Genomic DNA, 21,052 nt, shown 5'->3' on the forward strand with positions numbered 1-21,052 from the left:
CACGTTGGACATGCCAGAGCTGGTGGCAAGTGTTTGGTGGTGGTGTTTGTCAGCTCTTCCACCTACCAGCTGCTCCATGCAGAGCTGTGCAAACATCTCTGCTGATGTTTCTGGCTCAGCCAGCACATGCCATTCGGCTGCTGCTTTTCCACTGACCTCTGCAGTGTGGGGTTGCTCTGCTGGGTCTGCGGAAAGCAGGGAAAGAGCACTTTTGTTGAAAGAGTTTAAATAAGTCTAGAAAGTGACTTAGTGAAAACTGTCCATTCAGAGATCAGTTTGTATTGTACAGATCTATAGATTTTTAATGAACCAGGGGATCAGAGTTACAGTTTGAGGCCTGAAAGGGAGGAGGGTTGAATATAAGAATGACAGCAATGCTGGACTCTGGCTTGGGTGCCACTAAAATACTGGTGTGGAAAAAAAATGCTGTTTTCGTCTGAATGAAGGATGGAGCAGGTGAGCCCCCTCCCCTGACACAGCAAGGAGGAGCAGTAACAGCCCACCTGGGTGCAGTCCGTCCCTGCAGCTTTCACCAAACAGTAAGACCAACCACCCTAGGAGCAGCTGTGGCTTTTTGGCAGCACCCTACTGCCCTTTTTCCTGAGGCAGAGGAGGGAAAACCAAGGCCCTGACAGACCCTTTAGGAGCAAGGATCAGATATTCTGCCCATGAAGATAATAGTGTTGAGGGCAGCTTCCCGGATGAAAAGGAGGAAGGGCCTGTTTGCATTGAAGATTATTCTGTTCATGGGGAAGGAACGGCCAGAGACGGTGACAGCTGTGGCAGCTGATGCCTCGCTGCCTTCTTCATTCACCTACCGACCAAAAGAGAAAATGGGATTAAAATACAGGGATTATGCAGTATGTAGAGAGCTCCCGCCCCTTCCCACAGAAGGTGAGTGCCCAGCTTCCACCTCTCCCCACAGCCCCAGATCACTGAGGAAGTGAACAGCTTGGGTTCAGAGCTATTCTTCATTTTAATGCTTTGTGTTTTTAAAAACAAGGAGAAAGACACCCCCAGGATCAAACAGGGCTTACCTCAAGGAAGGCTTTGTGGAAAGCGTCAGATACATACAAGTCTGTACGGCCCTCTGCAATGATACCTGAAATACAAAATAGAGAAAGTTAAAACTATGTTTTTAGACAACAGCTCAAGAGAGAACACAATTCCATCCTTCATGGCCTGTGTTCAAGCAGAAGGTATGTCTGCCCTAAAACAACACTCTCCACCAACTGCAGTTGACTGTTCAGCTCCCGCATCCTTAGCGCAGAGCAGGGCTGTATGTCCATGATGAGTCCTGACCACAGAGTCCATCACTGAATGCAGCAACACCTAAATGCTTTCCTGTTCTCGTGGAGGAACAGTTATTCCCCACCTCCACCCTGCACCACCCCATCTCCACATCTGACCTGGGAGTCTGGCATTTTCTGGACTGAAGAGATCTTCCAGCCCCATTTTTCTCAGCTTCTCCTTGACACTGAAGCTGTCCTCGACCCGGAAACGCGGGAGGTAGGCAGAGAGAGACACCTCTGCCATGGAGTCTATCCAGTCCTGCAGCTTCTCCGATGTCAGGTCTCGCTCCACCTCCACCAATGGTGTCCCAGCATTGGGCAGGACCAGCACCATCGTGATATCATCCCCTTTGTAAGGCAGCTCCAGCAGCTGGACTTTGTCCTGGTGGATGGATGCATGGTGGAATTTGGACTCTTGGTACATAATCGGGACTTTGCAGGTCTCACCATTGGCTTTATGAAATAAATCCAGTTTTGTGTTTGGAGCTGGGAACTGTGATTTCCAGTGCCCCTGAAAGCGAGATGGAAAGGAAAAACATAAGCATCACTTTTGCCCCTGGGAAACAGGCGGTTCCCCCAGTTTTGTTAGCCATACCTTAAAATAAATGGTGTTGACCAGGACCAAGACAGTGAGATCATCAATACCTCCTTCTGGGATAACTTCTGTAATGCGCTTCTCTGTCTTATTAGCCACCCACTCATTAATGATCTTCCTGGAAAGTTCTGGCTTCTCCTGCAGGAAGCGACCAAGAAAGGTTAAATAAGTCAAGGGTTTTAAGCACCTCTTTGGATCTCTTCTTCAGGAGACAGATAACCAAGTATGTGCTCAGGGAGGATATTGCTCTCAGCATAGTGCTCCAGTGTTTTGGAGTGAAGAGTGGGGAAGTGACTGGGGTTAGTCTGTGGGAAGTGACTGGGACAGGAGGAGTTGCATCCCATACTCCCTCCTGCCTTCACACATAGAGCAGGGCACTTCCTGTGGGGATAAGATAGGGATACAGCAAAAGCAGGATGGTGAGAAGGAAACAAACAAGAAAATCCCAGGTGGTTCAAACTCACTTTGAAGTTCAAGGGCCAAAGTTTTGCTCCATAAACTATTTCACTAATGTTCTGGTAAGTCTCATTAAAGACCAAAGATTTCTCCCCAAAGAGACGGTTGGCTGATACCAGCTCTGAGGATTTGTTGGCTTTCTTGTAAAGCCGGCAGTTCAGCTTGGCAAAGAAGAAGTGGATCTGATCAGATGTCTTTTCTGAAATGGTGTCAAACTGGAAGACCTGGAAGAGCCAAACAGCAACAAGAAATCCGTGAGCAGGCTCTTACATTCACATAGCTCCTGGGCCTCACAGCAAGTGATTATGTAGCCTTTGCCTGCTGCTCAATAGCCTAAATCATGGAACCAAGAAACCTGTGGGCCCTCAGAGCTTCATCCTCCCATGATTAACTTGGAATCCAAATCTACATAAAACCAACACATCACCAGCCCAAGCCCTCCTTTTGGAGAGTCCAAAATGGAGAATTAAACACTGCTCAGCATGCAGAGGTCCTGCTGCTCCTCTTTCTAACTCTGGCTGCCTTGCTCTCCATCCATACTCTGCTGTTGACTGGTCCCAGCTTCTGACTGTCTTTGACCCAGCATCTTACCCAAGAGAAGACTCGGGCTCTTGCTCAATGAATTCCCTTCCCTAGAGCTATTGGCAGGGCATCTGCCTGGATCTGCCTCTGCCTCTGTTCCCCACCCACTTTCATTGCCCCAGATGTCAGGGGAAAAATGCATCATTTTGTATGTGCCTATTAAAGTGTGGGCATGATTTACCTAGATCCTTCAGGTGGTTGTGAGGAACACACACTAAGGTCTTGGTGATGTTTTTCTCTGTGTATTCTGACCCCTGTCAAGGAACAGATTCTAGCTTCACATATGAACACACAGGCTTTCCCTGCTGCTGTTAAAATTAACATAGTTTATACACAGTGTTCACAAATCCCCTACCACACCCCAGAGAGACTCACATGAGATGAGGATTATGCTCTTGGGGCCTAGAAGCAGCTCTTCAGATCAGTGAAGGTCACAAAGTTTGTGCTAAACACTCCTGTGACAATGCCAAAGGCTGCTTCTTCCCAGGAGGAGCAATTCTCATGGCCTGTTGAGTAACTCTGGTACCTCTAACCTATTTTTGCTGGGATTGGGAATATGCAGAAATTGTTCGGAGGGTAGGTTTCTGCAGCACAATGCATTTTTTCTTATCTGCACCAGCTGGAAGGAGAGTTACAATTTACTACTGTCCAACCTTGGGGCTTTAAGGCACAGAAAATCCCACAACATGTTGCTCCACATGAACATTCAGGATCTCTGGCACCATTTCCTGTGAGGCAAAGGTGGTATTATTGGCCCTTGTGTAGGGAAAAGGGGGACCAGCATCCTGGGTGGCTCAGTGAGAGAAGGGTTCCCTTCCAGTGAGAAGGGCTGCGCAGAGGAGAAGGGATAACTGACAATTTTGGAGATGCGGTTCAGTGCTCTGCTCTGCCCAGACTGTGTGGATAACAGCAGGAGACCCCAGCATTACTTACTCCAGAGGCAGAATCTGTAAGGAGATCAGCAGTGGGAGAAGTTTGATTCTCACCTCCTGTTGCAGGGAGAATGGCCCCTCTGGGCTGTAGTCTCCTGTCTGTGGGGAAGGTACAGGCAGTACCAATCCCCACATGGCAGAAGAATGCACCTGCAGTTATCAGGTGAGCAGGTCTGATAGTGAGAAGGGAGCTTGGACAGGCAAGGAGTTAACTGGTCCCATGGAAGAACCAGAACTTAGATTACCCCAGTCCAGGACCAGAGCCCCCCTCTATGAGTTTAGGAGCCCCTGCCTGGGGAGCTCAGATCCTTACTGTGCTGTTCTAATACAGCCCCACACAAGGGAACAGAAGCCATTTAGTCCTGGGTGAGTGCTCAGACTGCTCTTACATTTACTACAAGGAGGCTTTCAAGAAGTAATTGCTGCTCCTGTGCTCCCACAGGGTGGCAGGGCCCTGGAAGCCAGGTGGAATGCAAGTGTCCCATTTGTCTTATTTTTGTCCCAGGGGAGAAAGGAAATGTGAAAAAGAGCCTTTCCCAATGGGATTCGGTATCACAGCTTTTCCTGCTTTTTGAAGAACAGGCCTAGCTATCTGCTCAGCTACATCCTTGCCTGATCTGCAAGAAACAAACTCTTCTCATTCCTTTCTTCATCTCCCAAATAGTCTTCCTTTCCTCCAGATTAAATTAATCTTTCAAACCCAGGAAAGCTATCCTAAATGTGGGATCCATCTAGGGAATCAGAGAAAAGAGCTGGTATCTAAGACAATCCAGAGACAAAGCAGCCTGTGTATGTCCTTCCCAGGGGGTTGTTTAAATAAAGGTCTCCCTTCCCAAGTCAGGAAGCCATGCTGACCCAGAGAGCCCTTTGGCAGCAGCCAGTGACTATCACATTTGCTGTCTTTCAGTCCCTGGTGACAGCTACAGAAGAAAGCTGAAGTAATGCCACTGACCTCCATGAGCTGCTGGAGGGTGCTACCACAAGCTCCGAGCTTGGTCATGGCAAAGGCTGTAGAAATGCTGAGGGGTGACATGAAGATGTTTTCCCCATTGTCCTTGGAGTCAGCCAGGTACTTGTAGAAGACAACAGCAAAGCGCGAGTTGGCCTTCGACAGCTCCCAGACCCTGGGGTTAGTAGACTCTGGGAGCTTGCCCTTCCCTGGCTCTTGCCCCTCACCCTCCTGGGGCTTCTTCTCAGGGTTGCGATAGATGCAGATGGGGTTCACTGGGATGTCGCGAGGCTTTGCAGTGCAGACGTCTTCCACAACGTAGTGCTCAGGGGCAGCCAGACCCCAGACACTGAAGAGACACACTACAAAAAGATGCATTGTCCTGGAACCAGAAAGAGAGCACTTACACACGCTTGCTTGCCCAGAAAACCCATTCTGCTGCCACAGCCTGCTGGCCCTGTTTTAACCAACATCAGAGTGACATGAGCCCCGTGGTCCTCTTCAATCACCCTTTTGTTCTGTAGCTGCCCAATAAACTGAAGGACAGACAGATACCACCAGCAGGACAAGCATGCCTCTGAGCACGCACTGCTTTTAGAATCAATACACTGGAAGCGGTGCTTTCCCAGAGCCCTGGGTGCCCTCTGGTTTAAGCAGCGGGCTCAGCCCTGACAAGCTGGTACAAAACTGATTTGAACCCCTCAGTCCTTCCCACCAGCCAGCCAAGGTGGCTACAGTGAAAAGACTCTGCCCGTGCATCCTTTCCCCAGGCCTGCCAGTGACAGGAGCCAACACAGAGCCCCCAGAGCCACCCGGCTGCCCTGATCTGCAGTTCAGGTGTGATTATGCTTCTGTACAGATCCTACCCATCTTCCTCATGGGCAGAGCCCCCAGGTACCCCTGGTCTGCTCCACAGACCAGCCAGCCATAGATAAAATGGTTTTGACTGGTCCCTTCCCCTTTTCCTGGTCTATTGTTCCCCTTTTGCCTAAAGTCTTCTGTCCCCTTCAATTACTTTCTGTGCTTTCAGGCTCACCTCAACTTTACACTATTTAAGTTACTGATGCAGGAAACACTACAGCAGAGGAGAGAGGTGATAAGGAAGAGGTCTCCAGGGAAGTTGGTCCCTCCAAGCATTGAGTATCTTTAATCCCTGAAAAGTGTATTTTATAAGTGTGTATGGTGTAGCTGGTGCATCACAGCTATTCCTGTCTGAAGTTCACAACACCTCAGTGCAAACTGACTGTCCCTGACCTGAGAAGGGTAGGGTAATGTTAATAACCACATTCCAGAAAAAGCAGGCCTCTGAAAAACCTTCCAGAAGAACAGATAATTTACATTTTCCACCTCTGCTAAAGCAGGGATCTGCACATCCCATCAGTTTAGCACAAGGCCTCATCAGCTATCATGGGGCCGATTAAGTGGCACACAAGGTTTCTGGTGCACTGTGGTTTTGAGATGCCCTTCAGATGACACAGCGTTGGGTTTGTTCACATACCCAGGGGGAGGAAGCTCATGGACCACAGCCACAACAGCCTGGGAAACAACTACTGGAAAGGGCTGGCAGCCAGCCCAGGACTCCTGTGTCATGGAAGACTTTTTCAAAGACATGTCTAGCTCGGGTAGGTCTCTGCCTGCTCCCACGTACTCACTGCCACAACCACTGAGTAACTAAAGATAAGCTATATTTTGTACTAGTGACCTCCATGTCCGTGGTCTTGCCAGTGCTGGTGGGCCAGCACCTGGGGGAGGAAAACAGGGGCAGCTCAAGAGCCAGTCTGGGATGCAGAAGACCTCTTGGTTCTTTCGCAACCCCCTCCCCTTGGGCTCTTGGGCAATGACTTCATCTTGGCTGAAGTTCCTCCGGAAAAGCAGAAATTACCTCATTTGGCACCACGACCATGTCAAGCCCTGAGGGGGCCTCTCTAGTGTACACTAATAGCATAGCAACAAGTACTGCAAGAAAACATGCAGAACAAGACGTACTCGCTCAGGCCAAAACCACTGCTCTTGCTGGTAACAAAGATTACCTTTCAAAAGGTTTACCATAGATGCAACACCACAAGGAGGTTGGGGGGGAATCTAAAAGGGGAGGGAAATCCACCAAATGCAAAAACAAAAAACAAGACCCAGGGCAGGAGGGCAAGAGAAAGGAAAACTATTCAGACAATTAAAAGTACTCCAGGAAGCTCTGCTCTTCCGAGCCTTTCACTCCTACAGGAAAAATCAGCCAGCAACAAGCCAGGCACACTTCTGTGCTCCACAGCCCTAAGCCAGGACTTCAGCAACGCTTGCTGTTTCCCAGCAGTCCTCCCTCACCCACATTTAACTCTTCCTGGCTCCAGCAGCACTGACATGCCTGCAGCCAGTCCTACCAAAGGAAGGACAACCTTGCTGCAGTCCCTGTCCTGTCACTCTGCTAACCTCCACGGAAAGGCATGTCTGCAAGCTTGTGCTGACCTGCCTGTACAAATACAACTGCCTGCTCCTGTTTAGAGGCAGATCATGATGTTCACCATCACACAAAGTGCTGCTAATCTCACATTTAAAACCAAAAGCACAAGGGGTGGAGAGAGTAGTACCTCATCTTCATCCTGTCCTCATTAAATAGGAAAGACTGTTTTGCTTGATAGTAAAGTCCTGACTCCATCAACCTAGAAGAAATACAGGACTTCACACTAATACCTTAAATCAAATTTATCAGCCACTAAGCCTGACTTGGCCCCTGACATGTCCAATCTTGTCTCTTACAGGCAAAAGCCCACACTATTTCTTAGGCCAGCTGTTCACTGTAGCCATTGGTTGAAAACGTTCCTCCTCCCTCCGTAACTCTTCAACACTCCCTTTCCCCCTGCAGTACTGCCACACACTCTGTATGTCAACTGCTTTCATCTTGGAAGGATTCCAAAGATATTATTGCAACATCACTGCCTGAAAGGGGTTACTGGAAAGGAGAAATGTACAAATTAGAAAGGGTTCATTTTCCTGCTTCACCCCTGTAAGATGTGTAGAAAGCCAAGAAACAAACTGCTGACTCAGCTGAGAAGGCTCCAGGGGAAGCAGAGAGAAACTCCCCCATCCCACGCTTGGTGTGCAACACAGCTGGACTCCAGGCAGCATAGGCCATTTCCATCCCATGGTTGCTCATTGCTGCATGAAGAGACAATCAACTGGGCTTGCAGACCCACAGTTCATCTTCCAGCAACCACCCTACTGAACCTACCGGTGCTACCTGTGGTGGCATGAATGTCCCACAGCACCCATGCAGTGTGCTAAAGAACCCAGCAAATGTTAAGTAGCTCAAACCATTCTGAGATTAATTTAGGCTTTTGAGAATAAAAGCATTTCCCCCATTCCCTCACATCCCAAAACCAGAGTGCAAAGCAAATTAGCAGTGCTGTTCTACAGCTGGGCAAGAGATCAACGATTACTTGGGACAACCTGACCTTATGAATTGCTCTCCAAACCATGAAGCATTGCTACAGGTTGGGGATGGAAGTCAAGCATGACACTTTAGTGAACTGTACAGAAGTGAGCCTTCATGATAACTGGGATATGAGCACCCTCTCAAAATGGCTCCTCAGGCCCAAGCTCAGAGTGAAAAAACACTGGCAGCACCTAAAATTCATAGGCTCCTACAACAGGAAAGAAACCCTTACAAGGAATAAACTAACTGTGAAAGATTAGTGGAACCTGTTTCTTACCTGCCCTTGCACCTCCAGTCTTCTGCTTTTAGGATGCAAATGCAAATCCTTAAGAGGACAAGCAGTCCTGCTTGAGCCCAAACTAGTCCAAAGCAGTTTCCCCACTGGACTTCTGTGCTCAAGCAGAGTTGAGACGAAAGCAGGGGATGGTGGGAGGGGAGTAGGATGCTGAGGCCAAAGGCTGATGACCAGCTACAGAAGGTTAAACAAAGAACAGAAAAAAGAGCAATGTTTAGTTTGAAAGAAGTTTTAAAGTTCAATCTGACAAGGGAAAGTTTGACCACCTACCCCATGCAAACACCAGATGCTTTCAGTTCTTGCCAACAGAAAACTAACTGGTTTTATCATGAAAAAAAACCCCACAACTTTAAAGATTTCAAACAATAATGTGATGATCTAAGGTATTCGCAAATCTGACTGTGGTATTTGTAGCTCAGTAAAATGTTTCCTTCTGCCTCAAGCCCTGTTATGCCCTATTCCCAAGCAGGCACCAGCTGGGAGAAACTGCCCCACTTCTCACAGTCTCAAATACATCCCCTCTTAAATACACTCACCTTTTCACTTGCACCACTGGAAAGATGAGCATTAACAGCATCTCCCCTCACCTTCAGCCCACACACAGCAGTCTTGGGGCAGGACTGAGCAATACATTCCAATCTAGGATGCAGTTGCTCTACAAATTCAGTGGCACTGCCTCCTGATCATCAAAACCCAGGAGCTGGCTGACTGAGTGGGTGCTAAAGCTGCCCTGTTACCAGCCTCTAGTAAGAGTTCAGGTCTTGATGGAAAATGCAGCTGCAAACTGGTTTGGGGGAAGTAAAAGATCTTACTATACCATTAAGGGCTAGAATTAAATGGGACAGAGATTGTGGAAATGAAAGGATGACATGCTCTAAACCCAACTTTGCTTTCATAGGCTCCTTTCAGGAGCCTGAGGTCAAGTGTTACTCTTAAAAATTGACTTTACCCAACATATAATTTTTGATCTAGCCAGTTTTATAATCAGGAATATCTTTATCAAAAGCAAGCACAAAAGCTACACAATCCACTCTGAATGCTGCCCACTAATATACAAATACCTGTTCCTCAGGATTGCTTTCTGCCTAACAGCAGATCAGGCCAGACCTGCAGTGCAAGTCAGTGAGTAACCTGCAGGTTACATATTTGTCATCTGCCGCAGGGGGTAAAATGTCCTCAATAAGAAGTTACGCACCTGACCTTGTTGCTCCAAGGGGCTGCTGGTTTAATTTTCCAAGGTAACACATGCTTGCAGGTCCCATGGTCTTCAGGGCGAATTAGTGATCATCCACACCCAGCAAAGAGCAGCATGCAGACATTCAAGTATGGGTTTCCATTCACTCAGTGCTGAGAGGCCATTTAAAGCAGTAAACCCAAGAACAAACACCTTTTGTGATTTGCATATCCCACATTGTCCAAGCTAGTGTGAATGAACTCTTACCAGTGTGACAAAGTATGCTGGTACTGCAAACTGCAATCTTGTTTCACTGTAAAAGAGGCCAAACACCTACAACTGAGCATGGAAATATTTTCTTTAATGATGGTGGCCCTATTAACAGTGAAGTTAATTCCAGAATTGACACTAGGGCCGAAGGGATCGATAAGCTGCCCAAGCCATACCCTCTAGGGTAGCTGGGTAAACATATTTTGAATGCAGCACATAAATGGCAATTTACTGCTGCTTCAGCTCAAAGCAACAACAGCACTCATGCCTCAGCAGAACTATACCTAAGGAAGCATCCAAAGTGACAAGTGTGTTAACACAAATCATGAGCTGCTTTGTTTGCTCTAGTGGAGGGACTGTTTTTCTCCCAAAGCTGCTGTTCACAGACTAAGCAGGGATCTGCTGCCCAAAACCATTAAGTGCCAAAGCTCTAAGCCCAGCAGCCTGGTACAAGAGATCAAGCATCATGTCTCAGTAGTTTCTCCCACACTCACAGTCTAGGAACTAGGGAGCTGGAATTCACACTTATGGAGGTTACAGAAACAGCTCAAGACATCCCAGACAAGACAGGGGATCTCTTCACTTTAGGGTGCTGCTTCCTCTTCCAGGTGCTTGTGGAGCTGTGTGGTACTAGCACACTGCTGCTTGCCACCTCCACAGTAAGGTCACAAACTGTGCTCTCTGCTTTTTAGACAAAAGAGCCCAGAACCACTTACAGCAGCAGGGAAAGAGGGTATCTTCTCAACATACCTGTACTGTTCTCTGAACTGTACCTTTTTTTGACAAGCTAGAAAGAAATAGCCCTTAAACATACCTTAGTGGTGACCAGGAACACAAATTTGTTTACATTTTGGTTTGTGCTTTGGGTGCTCACTGCCAAGTTTTATGGTGACACACAGGGAGAAAGACTTAGGGACACACAGAGCATGATGTGACCAAGAAATCCAATGTTCTGGGCAAGGCTTTTCCAGCTCCCTTCTATTCTGGTATCCAAATCCAAAGAGAAAAAAATTCTAGCAGCTGCCATCCGCCTGACACCAGTCTCCCCTGCTCTCCCATATACAAAAGCCTCCAAGTTTCCCCGAAGCTCTCATGACACAGAGCAGTCACACTCCCCTCCCTCCTCTTTCCAAAGGGATCTGACACCCCACAGCACTTCAGATCTGCTTTAAAAGCCAGTTGCTGCAGAAATATAGTTGGTTGGTTGCTCCCCCTCCACAGCCCTCCAAGGACCTGAGCACCCTCCACCATCGGATTAGTAGGAAAAGGGAAAGGAAACCATCACCAACTGAAACATGCAATTCTCAGTTGGATTCCCACTGAATACAATTCCCTCCTTAAGAACTGCATGCTTCAAGTCACCTACCAAGATAATGCAACTGTGTGGAAGTATGAGGTGGCTCAACAGTTAGTAGTGATGGGCTTTGGGCCAGCAAAGCACACACTTCAGACTGCATCCATGGTGCCTGGGCTCAAAATTAAAGTAATAACCATGCCTAAATTCCCAGGACAGAAGGCTGTGCTTGGCCTGCACCAGGAGAAAGAACAGCTTTTTAGCAAAGTAGCAACTTACTCTGTATCAGACTATGTTCAACCAGTCTCAGATTTATAGCCAGCTAATGACTTGTTAAAACCCTCAAAAAGAAGTGAAAAGCAATTAAAAACCACAAAACAGACTGTGGAGCCAACCTTATTTTGACTTTAAGGCAAGTTCCAGAACAGGAAACAAGCCCATTAGAGGCACTCTGCTTGCTCCTTGCTCTGAATGTGGTTTTATTTTTATTATTTTTTATTGTTGTTTTTAAATACATAGTCTTTCTTAAAGCAATTACCAAAACTGGTATTTTGAGTATTCTTTCTTGTTCACCTTGGGTGAACACATGAAGAAGCCACCTTGTCTACAGGTAGTGTAAGAAGAGAATAGGTAAGACCACCAAATAGACACACGTTGTTTCTTTGATATTTGGCATCTCTTATGCTCCAGCCTGGCAGAGAACAAACACACCGTGGCCTGGAGTAAGTCTCACACATTCAGTCTTACACCTCACACAACATTTAGAAGAACACACATTCATCCCAGACAGAAAAAGAGGTATTCCAGAGTGTTCTCCAGTAATTTATCATTTAATATAAATGCTGACAGAAAAGCAGGTAAGATCTTGTAGACACTTCCATCTATTTACAAACCAAATAGTGAATCACCACCTTTCCACTCTTTGTTGTTGTTCAATCTGCAACTTAAAGGACCCTTAGATACTGTGTGGAAGCAAACTGAAGTTGAATCAGCTTTGTGAGAGAGAAAAGCAAGGTGAAGAGGGGAAAAAAAACCCAGTATTTCAACACATGGCTTTTTCTATATAACCATCATGCACACATACCACTTCCTTGTTCTTTAATACAGAAGTGACACTGTTGGCTCTATAGTTCTAAAAAAGAAATAAAGGAGACAAACACTGACTTTCAGATCTCTGGATTCTCTTGTGTTTTGCCTCCTTCAATCCACTCTATCCCACTTCTGCATAGTATCTAGAAAGTGTTTCTTTCAAGTTTAAAAAGTATACTGCAGGAGTAAAGACACGGGGAGTTGGAAATAGTGAACTCTTTCTTCTACTTGTTTTGTCATGTCAGAGCTGTTCCAAAAGGTAGTAAAGCATCAAAATGCCTTGTGCACCTCCCCCCTGACCAGGCCTTTATGTACAACTCAAAAACACCCCTGAACTTGCAAACAATCCAGTTGATGGAACTCTTATACATTCTGCTTGAGCTCTACTCCTACTAAAAATGCTTTGATAGTTACAAACATATTCACAATACCAACCTGGAGTCAGCTATTCCCATAAAGATTATTATTTTTTTTTAATGGGAAAGAGAGGCAGGAAAGGAAGAAAACAGCTGAAGAAGCAAGTAAAGAAGCAGTTCAAACAGAAAGAGAACATGCGTGACATTGTTTAGCACTGATTTATGAGAACAGCAGACAGGGAATTTCACTTATTCAGGATTCTAAACAAATTCAAGAAATAGTTCATAACCTGACTCAACAAATCTCATCGTCTCCTTTATTACCTAGACTATCCTTTTTATTTTTTGTTAAATATACCTCTGCAGGGCACAATCACATACAATCAATACGATTGGAAAATTACATGAGCTCTATCCCAAGCATATATGCATTAATGTTAAAAAGTTATTTCAAAAACCAAACAATCCAAAAATAAAATAAACTCCACCCAAAAAGGTGATAATGACTGCAGAATGTCTCGGGGAGACTTGTATGGAACTAACAAGATCAAAGAAAACTAGGCTTACAAAAAACAGGAAAAAAACATCATCTATAGAGAAATCCCACAACTGGAAGCAGATGATTTCAAAGAGGGGTGGGAGCTGCCGTACAGAATATCCCATGGCTCTTCCACCCTCCTCACACACATCTTGCCTCAACTCATCTCCCCAAAGCAACAAATACAATGGGGAAAGAGCTCAAAACTATGCTACCAGTTATAGAAAACAGGGAAAAATAACCAAGCTACAGCACAGTTGCTAAGCTGATTTTAAGAAAAGCTCTTCACATAGAGGCTGCTTACACAGCAAGCAGAGGCCAAACGGGTAATGAGAACTCCTCAAATTCAGAGAAAAATTGTAGTAATTTGAAGTGTTAGATTTGCCCACATAAGAGCAGCTTCCCTTAAGAGAGGCTGCAAATTAAAGGTATCAATTGTAAACTGTGCAGCAGCTGTGACGTGAACAGGGTTTCTTCTCTCTGACTCAAGTGGCTTCACACATACACAAAATGCTGCTACTAAGTTTATTTTTAAAAAGCTAGAAATAAAGAGGTCAGTGCACACATCCAGTTGTGGGATCCATCCAATACACAATCTGGGTTGGATGCCAAAGACTTGTGAGTACTGTCTGTCACAGAACTATTAATAAATCTTATTAACATTACAACAAAGCAAGTAATTACTGAAATATCACACTCCACAAGATTTTTTTGCTTACAGATATATTTTCCCCATATACATGTTGTATGTAATTCCATCATCTCTAGTACTTTTTACTTTCAGAGACACTGTACCACCTGTTGCTTCCATCTTTCCCAAGACTGTATCTTTCAGATTGAAGTTATTGTGTTTGCCTAAGAATTTCAGATCTTAAAATCAGTTGTTTTCTGGAATATGAAAACATCCAGTGTGTGGACGGCACACCAAAGGCACCTGCCTTGCTGGATGAAGCTAGGCACCTAAACATTCCCTAAAATCATATTTAACTTACTGGAATTGCAAAGATTGCCTGGGAAAGAGCAGTTAATTGCTTAGGTTACTAAGCTATTGGCATTCAATTTTATTATGGTCACATACTCTAAGCTTTAAATGACTGGGATGTTCCTGACAGACAAATCCATATTCCTACAGGTTTTATTTATTGGGAAATTTCAGAAAAAAATGCACCTTCTTTGCCTACCATAGCATTCAAGGAGTTTCCATGGTATGGTATTATACTTGCCATTAGAAAATAAAATATAGAAAAAATCAGTTTAGGTTTGTTCTCCTTTCCCTCTAATCAAGGCTCTACCTGCATCACAAGAAGTGCCTCAAAGACTGTGACAACACTAAGCAGTTACATTCTTCTTCCTACACAATAAAGACCACATGTTAATTGTATAAAGGACACTGTGTTGGGATAATGTTCCCTGAAGTCACTTACTTGTATAAGTAACTTGAACTAACTTACTCAAGCCTCTTTCACCCCCTGACATTTCCACAGAAAATAGTGACGTTGGTAACAGTTGAGTATAGAAAAGGAGAATCCCAAATAAAGTTTTTGGCATTTCAGATTATATCTGAGAACAAGCCAATGTGTGCTATATAATCTGTATGCTGGTATACCACAAGTAACCACCCTCCAACTGGTAGCACCAAGGCTATACCTAGAAAGTGGCTCAGAAGAGCTGCTTCACTTTCCTCATAAGTTGAGTTTACATTTAACTCAAGCAAAGCAGATTTTTTCAGTTTGTGTCTAAATTACCTTTTAGACAACTCAAGAATTTGTTTTTTCTTTTTTTTTCCCCATCCAGGGGAACTGACTGTGATACAAAAAACTGAATTGCTAACACTTTTTTGAGTGTTTTTATATCAGCGCTATCAACATTACAAGGCCGCAATAGAAGTGTGTATTTTCGAAAAGTGAATGATAACAAAATTCAAATATGAAGCTAACACCATGCCCCAGCCTTGGTCTGTATTCCTTCTATCTATTCTAGAACTATAAAAACTTCTTCATATGCACGCAGACAAACACAGAACTTGCGCACTGTTTATACGGGTTCTTTCCCCCCATTTTAGAACAGAAGATGAGTTGGCACTTCTGCTGTTGAGCCTCCTGACAATAGCACTGAGTTTCCTGGACCACGGCTAGTTAATCAAAGATATTTTACATCAGGGTTCTTCAGATAACAATACTATATATTGTAAGTCTGCTTCATTACAGTCCAGATTTTAAAATGAAAATGGCAATGGACATGAGGGTTTATGCTTCTCTGACTTACAGATTTCTTTCCAAACCTAAAGAGTAACAGTCTGCAAGAGTTCAAGTCAGATCAAGAAAGGGAAATGCAAGCAGCTTTCTTGTATTATCAATAAAAAGCCTCACTCCTACCACCTTCTAGTATAGAATTTGCCCCACCTAACTCAATTTTTGCTGTCAAGAGACAATATCTTCATACAAGTTTGCTTCTTCCACATCTAATTTAATGTAATGCTACAATTTGATAAGTCCTTTCAGTTCCAATGGGCTTAAAAGTCACATTTGCAACACAGATTGATCTTTTACTGTAACTGAAGAAATTTTAAATCAGTATTCAATTTAGATATAAACACTCAAAGATAAGGTTTCTTTGATTACATAAAATTCCTACAAGTCCTTCTCCCTCTCTAAACGAGCCATTCTGTCAGTTGAGAGAACGCAAGAGAGACTGAAAACATGTCAGAATACCCCATATACATCTCAGTACATTGCAAATTTTATGACTAAACAGAATGATTTTCTACAATTTAATGCATGGATAAGGCTTGACAATCACGATTTGTATATTGTTATTAGGATAATACAGTCAACTCACAAACCCCTTACAAAGATTTGACAATCAAAATGGCTACACGAGGGGAACAAAAAAAAAAAGTGTAAAGCACAAGTCTTTGGCTCTCCTTTAAAGAAAAACAGCAGTTTACCATGTTTATACAGATCCCCCGTTTGCCTACCAGTAGGGGCAATATCACATTTGTGCATCACTGAGTAATAACACCATTAGAAAAGGCAACTTCACAGAAGTTATTGGCTAAGCGAATTCATTTGAATGCTCTGTTTTGAGGCAGCAAGCTGTCACTGTTACACAACCAGGGAGGGTGAATGGGCAAGCCACAGAAGGAAAGGAAGGAGCATATGGACTGAAGGGAGAGAACAAGGCTCAGAAAAAACTAGACAGAGAAGACCTTGAGAACAAAGGGGTAACAGTGCTGCAAGTTTGAAAGGTGGGTGATCTACCTTGATTAAAAAAAAAAGTCCTACTCTGAAATGGGACAGGATACCACAGTATACAAGAGGAGCAGAATAAAAAGCACAAATTTCTTCTTGTAAGAGAACTAGGTTGTAGGAAATGAACAGATGTTGACAAAAAAAAGGAAAATAACACTAAAGAATAAAGTAATGTTTTCTACACCATCTGAATCACTGACATATTATAGCTTAACCTAACACTTAAAGCTTCCTAATTCTGGGGGTTTTGCCCATGCTGAGGCTGAAACCCAGGTATCCATGAGGGTTCAAAGCTGTCTACTTGCCAGGGAAAATTTAACCCACCTACCAAATGATGCAGTAGTGCCCTAATAGCATTTCAATACTGTTTCTTCTCACCCAGGTAGAAGGAACTAAACCACTTTCTAAATGAGACCAATTTTACTGAGGTCTACAACTAGAACAATGGCTATAAACATGCATGCAGCAGGATAGTTACTGCAGAAATACTCATTCCATGCTCATTTACTGTAACCATCAATGCTTCCATTATACAGAGAGCTATCTGTCCCCCCAATTCTACTAGCATGCTTTTCCACAAAGGGTACATTTTAGAGAGAGCTTCCTCAAAAGACTTAAAAGCATGCACCACATTTTGCTGGTTGACTTGTTTAATTGACTAAACTTCTGCAAAAAAAGCAGAAAATGGCTAAGAGGAGGATGGGAAAAAACAAAGCCAAAAATCAATATTGTTAGGTATTAAACAAACTTTAACAAGCCAAACTATAATACTGGGCAAACAGGGCATTCACCTGGATACACTGATCACAAGGCCACTGTGCACAAAGTACAGAATGGAGAGCTGGATAGAGGATTAAAAAACAACAGTAAGATCTCCCTTCTAATCTACAGGTTTTAGAAGCATTCACACTATGTAGGCCAGCAATCTGAATAGCTCTTACTGCATAAATCCTCTCAGGAGCAGAAGTGGAGAAAAGAATTAATCCCTAACCTGGCAAGGAAACTAACTGGTACAAATAATAAAAGGTAAAAATTTTTTTGCCCCTGCAGATTTTCTTTCTAGTGTTGAAGATGAATTTGTAGATTCAAACATATAACCGTCTTCAAAAATTCATTTTACATCAAAAATTAATGCAGTCAAAAATGTTCATTCTGGGCTTGTCCTCCTAGATTAGAATACATCACTAATTATCTCAACTAAAATGAGCTCCCTGTGTTAATAAAGACACAGCAGGAAGAACAGACTAATTAAAAATGAAAAGACTAACCTGATGATGGTGCTCCACACTAAAGGATGGGAGAAGAGAGCATGGGTGCCTGTTTCAGTTGACTTGTGAGCAGGCTGCCAGGGGAACATGTTAATCATCACCATGGCCAGAGTCAAGGAGGAACAGATCTGATGGGCTTAAAATTGCATCATCCTAGTTCTGCTCAGCTCAAAGGGGAGCAGCTGCAATGCTTGGCCTCAAGCAGGAGACACGGATGGATGGTGACAAAGTGTAGATGAAGCTATTCTAGTGCAAAGATAATTTGTTGCCAAAAGTTCAGAGGGGTTAGAAGAGGAAAAGAAAAAAAGCAAGCTTCAAAACTATTTGGCAATCAAGAGGCCAAGGATGAACTGAGAGTGAAATAAACCTGTGTGAAGACATATGGAAAGCATAGGTGTGTGCGCTGAAAAATGCTTTTATTTTCATTCAGTGCTTCTACCTCCCAGACATTTGATCACAACAGCTGCGCTCATGCGAAAAAATTCTTAAAACATACCCAATATATATACAGATATAACTATGTATATATGTATATATATACATATAATTTTTTATTTAAATAAAAAAGAAAGCTCGAATCCCAAGCCAATATGTGTATCAAATCCTTGACCAGCCAGGTCTGTAGGGCATAATCAAATTCAATGTGAAATAGTATATAAACGCGGTGCCTTGACTGGGCAAATTAAATAATTGCTACTCAAAAGAGTCTTCTGTTTGGAATCTCCTACTGGTAGGCAATAGTGGGACTGTATCCCCTCCCACCCCCCCCATTTTGTTTTATTTAACAGTATGATGAATGCAAAGCTTAGCCCAAGGTTGCTATGACCTCAGGAGGAGTTAAGGACAAAAACCTAAAAACCAAGAAAATTTATTAACTCTTGCTTTACCCAACCAAAGCAATGCAGTAATTTATTACATAACCAGTGCTTTCCGATTTAGTAGTCTAACCAAGAAAGAAAAAACGAGAACATGCCAAGAAGGTACAGAGGGAGCAGCACTTGAGTCATTCTCCATGGGATTCTTCCAAGTACAGGGTCCCATTGCATTGCATGTTGAAAGATTCAAAAAATGTGCAGCAAAACCAAAATCTCTTGATTTCTTTAACTTTTAAAGAAAACATCTGCGAAGGATTACTGTTTTTCCAACTTAAGCTTACAAAGCATCATCTTGGAGGTAGCACACTAGATTTATCACGCAAAGTTCACTTTTCACAACTTCTGACAGGATCTGTGCTGCGCCTTAAGTGGTCATTTTGATGCAGTTTTTCCCCCTATGAAGGGGTAATCTAGGAAGGATTCAGGGCAGCGGTGGGAGACAAGAGGCAGGTTGATTCACAGGTATCCAATTCTAATACACACAGAATTTTTAAGTTTCAAAAAAAAAATCTCTCTCTGTTCTATTTGAAGATTGCTTTGTGCTCATCACTGATGGCAATGATGTTGATCTCCTTCAGTAAAAGGTCCTCATAACAGCATTACAATTAAGTAATCAATGTATCACTGAACAGAAGGAAAAAAAAAATCAGGTTACAGAGAAAATATTTTTAATAATAAAATAGCAATTAAAAAAACCCAAAGGCAAGAGTTCCTGAGAAGGAGGCATACATGAAAGATGGGTTTCAAAAGGCAGAGGTCACAAAGTCCTTCTGCATCAATTTAATAATCTGGACTTAGGGTAAGCTTGTTTTAAAGGCATAGTGAGATAGGAGGTGTGTGGGATTTAGAATCCAAACCCAAACAGAACAGTAAACACTGCACCAAATAACAAGTTCACCAGCTCATCAGCAGTTAGCATCCTTTCAACAACCGTATAACCTCATGTGCTCTCTATTTCCTGTTTCCTGAGATTCTGCCCTGGTCACAGCTGCACAACCTTTATTGCTGCAAAGACTTTAGTTAGAGACGTTAGGTAGAGAGGCTTTAGTTAAGTCTCTACCACAAGCTCCAGCCAGCCAGCTTCAGAAGTAACCATGCTGTAGTAGACTGGTCTGCATTCCTCTGACCTCTTTAGTTCCAACAAAATAGAGGGCAAGCAACCTTCAAATAAAATGTTAGACACTTATTTTGTTATCCTGTTTTATTGCACATGCTGCACTGGGACACACAGTAAGGACCACACCTGTTGCACTGCAAAGATTCTGTCACTTATAGTTTAAACCTAAGTAATTTAAACAAGAGTCTTGCATAAGCTTGTGTTCAGTTCCTAACCACAATAGGAGGAACTGTTTTAAGAATGATGTTTGCTGCACATCTTTTGAAACTGCAATTCACAGCTACTCTCCAACCCTTATTCCTTGTTTATCCTTAAACCACACAAGGAAGCAGCCAGGGTGTTTTAGTTGTTGAGAAATTAAAGGTGATAAGGAATTATGCACTGGGTATGTAATAATGTCAAAATAAAAGAAAAAAAACCTACTTCATTAAGATCATACAATTAATCAAACAGAGTATATATATAATATCTTTTTTTTTAAGCCCTGGGATTCAAGGCGTCCAAAGTTATTAAAATAAAGTTCATTCACAGAACAAAAACAAATTTAATTTGAATTGCTTGCAGATACTGCTAATTTTAATTTTTTTAATTAAAAAATGCGTTAATGTGAACTATGTGCAGGATTTGTTTCTAGTAGTTGTGTTTGTGCACATTGCCTCTGGACCTGCTGCTCTGCTACTGCTGTTGCTCCTGGGTTTCTCCAATCACCCCTATAAAAAAAGTGACTGAAGCTATGAACACCCCAGCAAAAGAAACTCTGGGGTATTCTGGCCTCATTTCATGGAGCAGATGTGGGTGTAACTCCCGCTCTCTGGGAGTCATGGTTGTCTCCTTCTCCCTCTGGGTCGTCCGACAGGCTGAGAGATGCTGTCTTGTTTGACAGGAGGCCAATGTTCTCTTGTGTCAAAGCTGATCCATTTGGAACATCACTGCTGAAAGAAAGTTGAGGAGAAAGGGGGAGGGAAGGAAGCAATAACATTTTTCATTTCTTTTAAGTAAAAGGACTCAAATTATTTGTTGCTGCAGCATCAATATAAACAGCCTTGTGAACGTATGTAATATGTGAAGACTTGCTTTCTATAGCAAACAGGTTGTCTGGGATGGTGCAGATACCAAAAAAGGAAGAACTAAGATAAGACTAATTTAAAACCAAACAAGACTACATATTTTTGGGGTTCTAGATAATTTACATTTTTCAAATATTTCAGTATATGCCAGAAAGTGCGCATTATCAATCCATACAATACATGCATTCCAGAATATTTAATTTAGCTGGATTTTTTTTAATAAAG

General features: G+C 43.3%; 2 protein-coding genes across 6 annotated transcripts in view; both read right to left on the reverse strand.

The window, feature by feature from the left end:
- Positions 1–284: 284 nt before the first annotated feature.
- On the reverse strand, positions 285–11,674 carry SERPINC1 (serpin family C member 1). Of its 2 annotated transcripts, none has more exons than XM_005150182.4 (8): positions 9,724–11,674; positions 8,511–8,702; positions 4,810–5,188; positions 2,352–2,567; positions 1,888–2,025; positions 1,410–1,803; positions 1,038–1,102; positions 285–814 (listed from the first exon to the last, which is right to left on the reverse strand). In XM_005150182.4, exons 3-8 carry the CDS (start codon positions 5,182–5,184, stop codon positions 641–643), a joined length of 1,362 nt encoding a protein of 453 aa, XP_005150239.1. In that variant the 5' UTR covers positions 5,185–5,188; positions 8,511–8,702; positions 9,724–11,674; the 3' UTR covers positions 285–640. The 2 variants fall into 2 exon arrangements, with proteins under 2 accessions (XP_005150239.1, XP_030905769.2); XM_031049909.2 differs by lacking the exon at positions 9,724–11,674 and adding an exon at positions 9,065–9,678.
- Positions 11,675–12,075: 401 nt separating this feature from the next.
- RC3H1 (ring finger and CCCH-type domains 1) overlaps positions 12,076–21,052 on the reverse strand; it is a 48,746-nt gene continuing 39,769 nt past the window's right edge. For 2 of the 4 annotated variants that reach the window (XM_031049908.2, XM_031049906.2), the window contains exon 20: positions 12,076–20,689. In XM_031049908.2, the coding sequence (XP_030905768.1) occupies positions 20,539–20,689 (151 nt within the window). In that variant the 3' untranslated portion in view covers positions 12,076–20,538. Of the gene's footprint in view, positions 20,693–21,052 lie in introns of all 4 variants that reach the window. The other 2 variants (XM_031049907.2, XM_013129360.3) reach the window with 1 other exon arrangement.

This window comes from Melopsittacus undulatus, chromosome 6 (assembly GCF_012275295.1).
Source record: "Melopsittacus undulatus isolate bMelUnd1 chromosome 6, bMelUnd1.mat.Z, whole genome shotgun sequence".
Lineage (NCBI taxonomy): Eukaryota > Metazoa > Chordata > Aves > Psittaciformes > Psittaculidae > Melopsittacus > Melopsittacus undulatus.

Coding starts and splice junctions, on each gene's coding strand:
- SERPINC1 (XM_031049909.2), bottom strand. CDS start 9,105: ATGCTGTTAATGCTCATCTTTCCAGTGGTGCAAGTGAAAAG. Junction 8,703..9,064: donor CCAGTGGTGCAAGTGAAAAG/GTGAGTGTATTT, acceptor AACCTTCTGTAG/CTGGTCATCAGCCTTTGGCC. Junction 1,103..1,409: donor AGAAAATGCCAGACTCCCAG/GTCAGATGTGGA, acceptor TTTGTATTTCAG/GTATCATTGCAGAGGGCCGT.